We start from the raw sequence: 12,882 nt of genomic DNA, 5'->3' as shown, positions 1-12,882 counted from the left end.
AAGGAAAGGAGACAATTCCACTCACACAGTCCCATTCCAGACACGAAAGGCAAGCAGGAACCATCACGTTTGAGCTTTAGCTCCAGGCTAACCGCTACACGAGCACAGAGCCGTGTCTTGGCCCAGGTCTGGCCTGAGATAAAGGGGGCTGGATATGGGCCACATGTGGGCCAACACCGGTTGCTGTCTTGTAATTGACTAAACAACTTAATTAAAATGTGCTAAACTACTCTAAATCAGCATTAATACGGCTATGTTAAGAGCTTTACAGCAAACACATAATTTAATTTGTTGAAATTGCTGAGTTTTCCCTCAGCTTATTTCACTGCTTAGTGTTATGAATATTCTCACCAATTCTCATTAACTCAATGTGCTGCCTTTTCTTGATTAGAAGCAATCCAATTTCATGCTTTTTAGCCAGACGCTTCTGCACACTAATGGTGTTAAAATGCATTTCAATGTCGGAGAAATCAATGTCGGAGATACCAGTGAAAGTTATGAAATTTCAAAGTCATTATCCTATTAAAAGTTTAAACAATTTCAAAGAAAAAGCTTTCATGCCTAATGCAGCAAGTGAGGGCGTTGAAACACTGTAGTTTTGACGGTGGTGGAGTATTTTGTGTTGCCTGAAGAAAATGCAGTAACATCAGTGGTAACTCTCGCTTAATCTAGAACTGTTCCATTCCTTCTGGATTTGCATATTAATGGGTACAGATTGGATCCAGGCTCCGGTTCTAACTGGGTTCTAGAAAAAAAAATTCTCACTGCACACAAATGATGTTGATCATCCAGGGAATTACTGAAGGCCATATTATGCATTAGTTGCAAGTTGATTATTTCTATCTCACAATGGAATGCGATACTAACTAAGCCTGATATAAACTCACCTACATTCACCACTGTGCTAGTCCATGCCTCGCACAGCAACATACTAAAGTGAATTTCCTGAATGGGATTGGCAACTGTCGATGGTGACTCCCATATTCATCTTAGGTTCCCATTTTAAATGACCTCACTCAGTTGCAGAAACTATTCCACACATGAGCAGTTTACCGCCTCGTGCACAGTACTACCATGTCTGATTGGTTGCACAGCTCCATTTTGCAGTAAGACCTTTTTTGATTGGATGCATAGCTCCAGTGAGCAGTAAGATCACGTTTGATTGGTTGCACAACTCCAGTGTGCAGTAAGATCATGTTTGATTGGTTGCACAGCTCTAGTGTGCAGTAAGACCATTGTTGATTGGTTTGCCCCCACCCCCTGTGCTTCTGTATTGGGGGAATTTAGGTCTCTGGAAAGGTAAGAAGGGAATGTCTGCCTCAGCATGTGAGACTCATCCTTTTGAGGCTTGGCTAACAATAGAGACGACTACAGGCTGCATTTGATTAATTTCATATACATGGCGTGATAGCCATAGCGTCTGGAAGGTAGAGGACTCTGGTGTGGGTCTGGCTCTGGTCTGGATGGAAGTCGCACCGAATCATGACCAAAATCCACACCAGAGTCCTCTTATCTAGGCAGAGAATTGGACTACCCAGCACTTGGCAATGAAAGCATGTTTGAGCTTTATCTCTACGCTAACAGCTAGACGAGCACAGAGCCGTGCCTTGGCCCAGGTCTGGCCTGAGATAAAGGGGGCTGTATATGGGCCAACACCGGTTGCTGTCTTGTAATTGACTAAATGACTTAATTAAAATGTGCTAAACTACTCTAAATCAGCATTAAAACAGCTATGATATTGCTCAGTTGCAAACATGAGCAGTTTACCGCCTCGTGCACAATACTACCATGTCTGATTGGTTGCACAGCTCCATATTTTGCAGTAAGACCGTGCTTGATTGGTTGCACAGCTCCAGTGTGCAGTAAGACTGTTATTGATTGGTTGCAGAGCTCTAGTATGCAGTAAGACCGTGCTTGATTGGTTGCAGAGCTCCAGTGTGCTGTAAGATCGTTGTTGATTGGTTGCACTGCACCAGTGTGTAGTAAGACCATTGTTGATTGGTTTGCCCCCACCCCCTGTGCTTCTGTATTGGGGGAATTTAGGTCTCTGGAAAGGTAAGAAGGGAATGTCTGCCTCAGCATGTGAGACTCATCCTTTTGAGGCTTGGCTAACAATAGAGACGACTACAGGCTGCATTTGATTAATTTCATATACATGGCGTGATAGCCATAGCGTCTGGAAGGTAGAGGACTCTGGTGTGGGTCTGGCTCTGGTCTGGATGGAAGTCGCACCGAATCATGACCAAAATCCACACCAGAGTCCTCTTATCTAGGCAGAGAATTGGACTACCCAGCACTTGGCAATGAAAGCATGTTTGAGCTTTATCTCTACGCTAACAGCTAGACGAGCACAGAGCCGTGTCTTGGCCCAGGTCTGGCCTGAGATAAAGGGGGCTGGATATGGGCCACATGTGGGCCAACACCGGTTGCTGTCTTGTAATTGACTAAACAACTTAATTAAAATGTGCTAAACTACTCTAAATCAGCATTAAAACGGCTATGATATCGCTCAGTTGCAAACATGAGCAGTTTACCGCCTCGTGCACAATACTACCATGTCTGATTGGTTGCACAGCTCCATATTTTGCAGTAAGATCGTGCTTGATTGGTTGCAGAGCTCTAGCGTGCAGTAAGACCGTGCTTGATTGGTTGCACGGCTCCAGTGTGCAGTAAGACTGTTATTGATTGGTTGCAGAGCTCTAGTATGCAGTAAGACTGTGCTTAATTGGTTGCAGAGCTCTAGTGTGCAGTAAGACCGTGCTTGATTGGTTGCACAGCTCCAGTGTGCTGTAAGACCGTTGTTGATTGGTTGCACTGCACCAGTGTGTAGTAAGACCATTGTTGATTGGTTTGCCCCCACCCCCTGTGCTTCTGTATTGGGGGAATTTAGGTCTCTGGAAAGGTAAGAAGGGAATGTCTGCCTCAGCATGTAAGACTCATTTTGAGGCTTGGCTAACAATAGGCACTGAAAGCATTTCTCCTGACCTGCACCTCCCCTACCCCCCCCCCCCCCCCCCACACACACACACACACACAGTTTTTCTTTTTCTGATATTTCTCTTTCTCATCCCGTCTAAGTTAGGTTTCATTTTTGCATACGGTTTGGCTTTGCATTGTGTTTTTTGCTGCTCCTCCTGAGTTGAAACCCTGTAAGTATGAGGGCCTGTCTCATTGAAATGAAATAAACCTGCTTAAACAAATCTTGCAATCTAACAGCACTTTATCTTTTTTCATGATAAGTTTCTATACTGCAGTACGTTACTTTGCTCACAGCCTTGACCCTGTGACCCTGACTCCAGTAATCCCAGGCATATCGTATGCATTTTGACCTCTCTAACCCACTAGCCACTGTAAGCATGCTATGGCGGCAGAACGCATATGAGAGTGTATGATCTTGACCTTGACTTTGAGTATGACCTTGACCTTGAGTATGATCATGACCTTGAGTAAAGGTTTTAAACAGAGGCACGCTGTTTGGGGCAGCTCAACAAAGCTGGATGGTATGATTCAACACTAATGTGTTCCATGTATAACATTTCTTTTCTTTCATTCCCCCTCTTTATTTTCTTTACTTTCTCTTTATTTCTCTTTCTTTCTTTCTATCTTTTTTATCTCTTTCATTGTTGCAACCATCTCTTATTTCTGTACTGCATTCTGTTCTCTTGATTATTCTTTATTTATTTTCCTTTCTTTCTTTGATTCTCTCTCTCCCTCTCTTATCCTTCAATCCTCCTTCCTTACATTTTTTCTCTTTTCTGTTTTTTTTCTCTTTCACTCCCTCCCTCTCCCTCCCGCCTCCCTCTCTCTCCCTCTCTCTATTTCTCTTTCTGTCTCAGTGACACGGAGGACCACAAGCCTCTGAAAGGTAGCCGTACGCCGTCCAACGGCACGGTGAAGAAGGACGACAGCGACGACAGCCTGGTGGACTACGGCGAGGGCGGCGACGGTCAGTTCAACGAGGACGGCTCCTTTATCGGCCAGTACAGCGGCAAGAAGGAGAAGGACACGGCAGAGGGCAACGAGAGCTCCGAAGCGCCCTCGCCCGTCAATGCCATGAACTCGTTCGTGTGAGAGCGCCAGAAAAAAAACAAACAAACAAAAACAAAAACAACAGGGAGACAAACGATTTCTGGACTTCACACGAATTCACCACACACACTCACACACACACACACAGACACACACACACACATACACACACACACACACACACACACACACACACACACACACACACACACACACACACAGATATATACACACACAGATATACATATATGTGCTCATTTAACATGGGAGAGAAGAAAGGAGAAAAATTCTTCTCTCTTACGCACACACACACACATACACACACACACACACACACACACACACACACATACTGTAAACACACACGCACACGCACACACACACACACACACACACACACACACACACACACACACACACATACATTGACATCCTTCATTGTTGCCAGGCTGTCCCATCGCCCTTGTACATCATGAACTCTTGTGTGACCTGACGCATGTAGAGACAGACATGGCACCTCGTCTTCATCACACACACACACACACACACACACACACACACACACAAATTCACACACACACAAACATCTCAAACATTGAGACACTTCACCACCAGGCTGTCTCATCACACTGTGAACTCCTCCCCCCGCCCCCCTCAGCACACACACACACACACACACACACACACACACACACACTCACACTCACACACACTCACATGCTCACTTTGCCAAATGCAAACCAGTGAACCGACCCCAGGCCAGCCACAGTGACTGCGAGGAGGGAATGAGAAAGGCAGGAGAGCATTTGGGATGAAGAGCCGGAGGGAATCTAATGTCTCAGACTGGCTACCTTCCTCCCAGTCTGCGCAAAACTAAATGGGACAGGAGATTCTTCTATTACATTGTTTTGATTTTATTTACAAATATACAAATATATAGATGAGAATTATATATATGAGATCATAATATATATATAAATATATATTATATATATGAGCAATATTTTCTTCGCCACATGAACTATTGGTAGTTGAATAGCATCACGCTAACACATTTTAGCATCCTTTAGCTTTTGCGGCATATTTCCCCATAGAGTTAAGCATTCCGAGGTAGCGATGTACATGATGACCATGTTGAGAGCTTCCTGTGGGTTTCACACTTGACTGTTTCACGCCACACATTTGCAAACACAGGTAATGCTGTCCTGCGTTTCATCCTCGTCAACAACAACAAACAAAAACAACGGCAATGAAAATAACCTACTGATACGAAAACAGTATTATAATCTGTATTAATCAAAGGATAAAGACAAGTCACACCGATGTCTTTGTGGACATTTTTGTAAAAATGTGTGACTCGATGTAAAAGCTATTATGAATATTAACATTATTATGTCTTATTTTGCAAGACAAATGAGCTGTCTGTATATATCTATACTGTAATTTTCAGAAAACAAATCTATCCGTAGGACATCAGGGACAGGAGCTGGGAAGCAGCGCTCTCTGGGCCGGCGCAGGCCCTGAACTGGCCCTTGTCAGAGCCGGATGTGCATTAGTCAGCTGCTACACCGTGAGATCGCTCAGCGCTTTAGTCCCTGAAGACTGTGCTAGATACAGCACACACACACACATACACACACACACACAAACAAACAAACTATCACACACACACACACACAGTCACTATTACACAGAAGGACACACACACACAGACACACACACACTACTAGCGATTCAGCAAACTCAAAATGACACCCATGCATTTTTCTCACAAATGTAGCCTTGATGGATTTTCTAAATCTATTTTCAGATAGGTACACTTTTTCGTTGTTGTGTTTTGTTTTGTTTTGTTGTGTTTTCTCTTTTTTTCAGCTTGCTGTTTCTTTGTAAAGGTTTATTTATTTTGGTCTCAGATGTGGACTTCCTGTTGCATTCCTCAAGCAGAGGAAACCCAGGCAGGCAGAAGCCAGTTTATGGCCCAGACGCAGGCCAGATCTGGGGTGGATATGTGTGTCACGCCCAGGTGCACTCTGGGAAGAGAGGAAGTGGGGATTTGAGATTGTCTTGGCGAGCAGCAGTTGTTATGGTTTCCTCTCGTCAATTGTGGTTCATGAGAGCCCTCTCTCAACACAAGGCTCACAGTAATCCATACCCCACCCTTTCAGTCACAAACACACACCCTCTCTCTCTCTCACAATCACACAAACACACACACACACAAACACACACGTAACTTTACCCAGCCTTTGCCCAGCCTGTGCTCTATAGAAAGAGAGAGAGAAATGAACATGCATACACACCACAGACGTGTTTAGAAGCAGTCTCTTACTGTAGAGGCCTTTCCTGGCCTCACTGCATGGTAACTAGTGCCTTTGTAGAGAACAGTGTTCTACGTTCAATCATTTAGACACCCCCTTCTCCCATGTCTCACCTCCCCTTGTGCTCATGCACTCGATTGCACACACACACACACACACACACACACACACACACACGTACCAAGCAGCAAGGAGAGATTCACCAATGTCAAAAAGTTAAAGAGATTCACCACCACATTCATGTACCATTCAGAGATTCTTCTTCGTCACCCACCCAGCCTGCAGGCAGAAGTGAGCATGCTCTCATCTCAAGCCCTCATTGGCCGCATTATGCAGAAGGGGAGGGGCTGCTTCTTTTCTACCAAGCAGCTGCAACTACTGCCATTCTGACAGGTTAACTGCCATTGGACCCCAGCCACCAGAGGTGGCGCTATAATACAGGCTACGGGTGACTGCAGGTGTGGGGAGGGGGGGTGGGGGGACCTGAATTGGTGTCATAATAAACAACGAAAAGAAGGAAAATAAAGTAAAAGAGTACATAGGTCTGGGAGGGGGTCGTATAAAAATGTGGAATGTCGAATAACGAAAATAGCAGTTACCTATAGGTTAGGTTAGACAAACTCAGTGTGAACAATAATGTGTAGGTTGTTTTATTTCTTCACGTATAGCCATGCTTTTGTTTTGTTCTTGGGCCATGGTAATGCATGTTTATGAGTATTGCAAGCTTTGGAGTGTAGCGTCGTGAAGAGAAGCACTCTGTTCTCACCTAGATACCAATCCAACACAGACATGATTGATTGGAGTGTGTGTGTGTGTGTCTCAGCTGTATCAGTGTGTGTCTGTGTTCACTGTATGTTGGTGCAAGAATGAAGAATGTGACACGTGTGTGTGTGTATGCAAGTGTGTGTAGGTTTTTTCAAGACGACTGTATGTGTATGTATGTTGTCTTAGTGGGGTTCTACTCTGTTTGGCGAAGCCCCAGATTTTTTTTTTTTTTTTTTTTGATTTAGCTTGTCATGACTTGCATCAAGTTTTTCTGTTTTGCTTTTCCTTCTTTTAGTTTGGAGTTGTCTGGCTTTATACGTACCTATAGATATTTTGTTGCTTTGTAAATATAACCTGATTAATTTAAGACAAGATGCCATACCAGTAAAAAAACAGAGAAAGAAAAACAGCCAACTTGAAAAAGCTTAATCTGCTACTAAACATGGGGAATGCAAAAAGGAAAAAAAAACGTTAAATGCAAATGTCAAGTGTTTTTCTTCTTTACACCACTGTGCGTCTACGCCACTGTGTGAGAATTTGGAACTAGGGAGCAGACGACTCACCCGGTTTGAATCTGGCCTAGATATGGCCCAGGTGCGGCTAAACTGGCTGAGGTCCGAGTCAGCTCGAGTCAGAGGCTCTCTGCTTTACCATGCATCGTGTTGTTTGTGGAACCTGCTCCCACACTGGATTCACTTCCGACGTTGTTCATTTGCTGTGAAAAAAAGCATTGTTTTATGCTGTCATGGAGATAAAACAAATACTTACACAACAATTAGCATTTATTTCCTCCTGCTCATGCTTCTGATGGGGTGCATGAGGAAAAAGAAAAGTTATCAGTAAGATTCTCGTTAACCTGCTCTCTGTTTGTCTCAGACGGGTCATGTTCTTCTTTGTGTACCTAAAAATGGAGAACCTTAAAGAACACTTCAAGAACACACTAGAACCCAGAAAACATGCAGATCCTATCAGACTATTTGGCAGCATAATGGCACTGCATACTCCTTTGAAAAAGCCTGTTTTTTTCCCCTTCTTTCGTTTCTTTTTTTCTATTTTCTTTCTTTTTTGTGAATGGTGTCCAATGGTAGGATATAATATATGATATGATATGATACAAACGTTCTGGTGAAAATGTCAAAGCTACATAAAGCTTAGCATGAAAGGCTGTCAAATGGTTTACTCTATGATATTATTGCAAAATATTTTGTATTTTAAATGATAAAAAAATAAATGTTGGTTTCAGGATTTCACAACCAAACTTATCCTGCTCCTTTGTGCATTAATTCCAGCAGTCACATCACAGCTTTTTGCATTTTCTGATTTGTAAAAAAAAAGGAAATTATTTGTGCTGTGGATCTTGCTCATGGTGTTACATTACAAATACATTTTGCCAAGTTATTATTTTGCTTTATTTATAGACTGCATTTCTATAGCTTTTTTTCCACTCTAAGCACTCAAAGCACTTAAAGAAGCACTATGCAGGTCTGGTTATTCCTTCCTTATTCCTGGTTATTCCTTCCTTATTCCGTCGGATTTGGGCTCGCATTTTTCACTACACAGCTCCCCCTGCAGCTTCGGTAGCAAGTGAAGCTAAACCTCCACTAGCTAGCGAGCCCTACTGTATGTTCACTCAAAACTACAATCTGACTACATTTCGAGGCGCGATTGGATACTTCGGCTGAGTCACATCCGGATTTACCCGGACCGGGTCCAGAAAGTTGCATATTCGTTTTTTCCGCGGAGAAGCGATAGGGGGAGACGAAGCACCCACCAAACAACCCAGAAAGTGTTTTTTGCTAAAATTGTTGCATAGTGCTTCTTTTACAATGTCATGCCTCACATTCACCCATTCACACACACACTGATGGCGGAGGCTGCCATGCAAGGTACCTACCTACCTGCACATCGGGAACACTTTGGGGTTCAGTGTCTTGCTCAAGAACATCTCGACAGGGTCAGGATGAGTCAGGCTCAAACCGACAGCCTTCTGGTTGCTGGATGACTCCTTTGCATCCTGAGTCCTCGCCACCCATTTAGTGTTTAGATGGGGGTTTTGCCCTTCATTTTAATCACAAACAAATTCTATCTATGTATAATTATTAGTGTCCTGACTACACCCCTGTGTTCCATCCTAGTTATCTGACTCTTTAGATCTAGTCAAGACTGTCCTTTACAAAAATGTTTCTGCAACACAAAATACTGTGTGAAATATGCTAGCTGCTCTTATGTTAATATAAACACTAAGAGATCATCCACTCTCCAACTATACTAACTGTGTCTCTGATGCCAACAAAACAGCTTCATTCAACAACTACTGAAAGTCTGCCATCTGAAACACCCAACTTAACTCAATAGTCTCTCTCTCCCCATCTCTCACACACACACACAGACACAGACACACACACACACTGCTTTCTCATGCCCAGGGCCAGGGGATTAAGTTCTTTTTACCCATAATTCTATGCTTCTGGGATCTGTCGCTGGTCCTCTTACCCTTTCCCCAGAGATTTATCTGATTTGACATTACTGGCTGGTCTGGACAACATCATCACATGCTGCAGGAAGAGGCGCTGGCAGTGACAGATGTATCTAATTCCGCCACCTAGTGGAGTAAAAATGGTTGGCTTTTTATGTATTTATTTATTTCAACATCAATAACTCTCCCGTCCACCCGTGGATTTGGTTGAGATCTTTGTCTGTCTGTCGGTCTCCTTCTCCTGTCTGTGTTATTTGACAAACTCACCTGAGCTGAATTTCTCTCTCTCTCTGTCCTTCCGCATGTTGATGTGTTTTGGTGTGTGTATCATGATGAGGCATCATGTAACTTTCACTAATATGATCTGGCATCAATTCAAAAGTGAATTCTAAATATTAGTTTTAATGGAAAATAAATCCCCATGAAGACTTTTATTTTAAACGCACAGTAGGCAACATTCATGAAAGTAGGCCTACCATCACCCCTTTCCTCTCGACCACATACATGTATTAAAATGCTTCAAATGCACTCTAGGCTTTATTAGGCTCCTCCGAAACATGTATACTAATGTTTAAACTCAAATGCAAAATAAAGTGTTTTAAGATAAGCTCTTAGAGTATTTTCAATTACATCTTCGTGTATCTACAATTTCAAGTAGCCAGTTATAGGCTACACTCCGTTGTTGCAATTGTCTGATACAAAACAAGGATCTTGAAGCATGTTTGTGACTTAAGGCTATTTGCGTGACTCCAAACTGCATCCCTCAGCATGGGCGACTATGCCGGCTTAAATGCTAGTTGATGCTCTGGTGGTACCCGCGTACGGTGCAGAACACTGATGGCATCTCTTTCATCCAATAGTCTCTCGGTCTCCGCTCTCCTCCGCTGATGCCATTCATTCGCTCTCGTCCAATAGAAAGGTGCAGCCGGGCCGGTGGATCCGCGGGCTTGGTTGTGGAACTATGCGGTTCTGATCCAGGTGCTTTTTTGGTGGAAGTGTTGACAGGATTTTTATCGTAATTTTCAGGTAAGACTAACGCCTGCTCCATCCCACATACCGCGTTTCTTGGGCTATTTTGAAGAATATGATCGCTACTTTTTCAAAGTAGACTTGGGAGTTTTTCTTCCTTGCGCCACGCCGTCTGACAGAAGAGCAACGGACCTGTCCCGGGGTACCGCAATGCAGAACAGTGAATTATTGGATAATCCAGTGTCGGTAACAGAGTTGCTCAGTCATGGCTGATGTCACATAGACAGGTTACCCTGGGTCATTTTGGAGAAGCGTGTGCACATTTTGGAACATACAGCAGGTTCCGCGCATTGCCAAAAACATTGTGATGCAGGGTTGACATGTTTTATTGAATTATGATTTTAAGAAACAGGACGAATTTGTAGTGTACTGGTTTGCGGCATTGTTGAAAACATAGGAGGTAACACACGCACATATTGTATTCAATGTCATTCGGCTGCGCAAGGACGGGCATGCTATGTTCGCAGTGGGTGAGACAGGTTATTTTGGGGTGACTTCGTAGCCTTTCGCAATAAGAGATGGGAAGCTAGGCGATATCTACACTGTACATGTGTGACACAAAACATGGGAACATCACTAAACATCACTAAGCATCACTACTTTAGACTATATAACTGTAAAACATTGTATTGGGAAGAGTCTCGTTTTAGTTTGCTGCGTAAATGTAACGTGAGTTAATGTGCTGTTGCCTAGACAGGAAGACATTTTTGTGCTTATCATACATTTTCCACAACCCCAACCTTTAACACACACACACACACACACACACACACACACACACACACACACACACACACACGCACACACACACTAAGCTCTCTCTCTGTCTCTTTCTATTTCATTCAACACACACCACACACATACACACACACACACACATGCTGCCAGTCAGCTTAAAACAAAACACTGACCTAAATCTTCTGCCATGGTCAAAGGGGAAGGCACATCCCCCTGGCTGGAAGGAGATTACCGGCAACACTGCTTCACACACACACACACACACACACACACACACACACACACACACACACACTGTTTCATACACGCCCAGATAAATTGATCATAGAGAATATGGGACAGAATGTCTACTGGCTGCATCTGGTCATCTTCAGGCAGGGACGGGCGACGAAAATGCACAACCAAGCAGCTTAGCGTCTTGTAGCCTACTGTGTGTTACCCACAAACTCTGGAACGGATCTCACCCACATGTGGGCCAGATTCCAGCCGTGCTCACGCCAGACTCGGGCCTGATCCACCCTAGTGTTGACTTGGCTCCCAGCTGGGAATAGCTGCATTTAGTACTTCCTGCTCTCAGTCCTTGGCTTTCCCAATGTCAGAGAACCAAGAGGGAGGCCGTGGTGTGTGTCTACTGTGCTACAATACTGCCCTGCTGCACTTCCTGGTTGTAGGGTAACAAAGTATCCAAGAACTGCATCATACTCAGATGAGTCAGTGAGTGTCCTACAGCAGACCTACTGGCCATGGTGCATCTATTGATTGCTTTGGCTTGAATGACAGTAAGGGCACTTGAATTTTTACAATCAGTTAAAATTGAATCAAATTAAGATGACGGAATTTGGGGCCTGGAGTCTGGACAATATGCTGTCCTAGCGTCTTGTTGATATTGAACAAGCAAAAAAATCTCTTGCGCCTAATGTCTTAAAATATTAAACAAATTATTCATCAGAGACATGTTTGAGGGTGTAAGGAAAAACAGAAATATTTTCAATATATAGTTTATGGTGCAGTTTATGGTGTGTTAAAATGCCATTCTGTGGGTGGTGTCGAACAATTGCAAATTGCAGGTGTGTGTGTGTGTGTGTGTGTGTGTGTGTGTGTGTGTGTGTGTGTGTGTGTGTGTGTGTGTGTAGCTTAGCTCTGTTGCTTTGGGGAAGCTGAGTTAGCTGAGGTCTGTTGCTGTGGGGAAGCTGAGCTAGCTTAGCTCTGTTGCTATGGGGAGGCTGAGTTAGCTCTGTTGCTATGGGGAAGCTGAGCTAGCTTAGCTCTGTTGCTATGGGAAAGCTGAACTGATGAGCTGATGGATGCTGTTGCTAGAGGTGCTGTTGGATGTGAGAAGTGCACCGTCAGCCAATTGGAAGCACACACACACAGACACACCCACTGTTGTATGACTAATATGGGCCGGGCATAAGACTGTTGAGGAGCTGTGTGGGGTTATTTATTTTGTGTATTTGAGTATGTCCATGTAAGAACATCAGCATCATGCTGGTGGCAGCAAAAGGCCTATATCTTAAACCATCCTCC

General features: G+C 43.7%; 1 protein-coding gene across 19 annotated transcripts in view; it reads left to right on the top strand.

Moving 5' to 3' along the window:
* Window positions 1–12,882, top strand: part of nrcama (neuronal cell adhesion molecule a) — a 124,414-nt gene that overhangs the window by 87,808 nt on the left and 23,724 nt on the right. For 4 of the 19 annotated variants that reach the window (XM_042077993.1, XM_042077991.1, XM_042077990.1 and 1 more), the window contains one exon: window positions 3,837–8,370. The exons of 14 other annotated variants lie outside the window; for them this stretch is intronic. In XM_042077993.1, coding sequence (XP_041933927.1) covers window positions 3,837–4,071 — 235 coding nt within the window. In that variant the 3' untranslated portion in view covers window positions 4,072–8,370. Of the gene's footprint in view, window positions 1–3,836; window positions 8,371–9,956; window positions 10,615–12,882 lie in introns of those variants that run through there. One more of the 19 variants, XM_042077992.1, reaches the window with a different exon arrangement.

Source organism: Alosa sapidissima, chromosome 22, assembly GCF_018492685.1.
Source record: "Alosa sapidissima isolate fAloSap1 chromosome 22, fAloSap1.pri, whole genome shotgun sequence".
In the NCBI taxonomy this organism is placed as follows: Eukaryota; Metazoa; Chordata; class Actinopteri; order Clupeiformes; family Clupeidae; genus Alosa; species Alosa sapidissima.
This window is presented reverse-complemented; position numbering and strand designations above follow the sequence as displayed.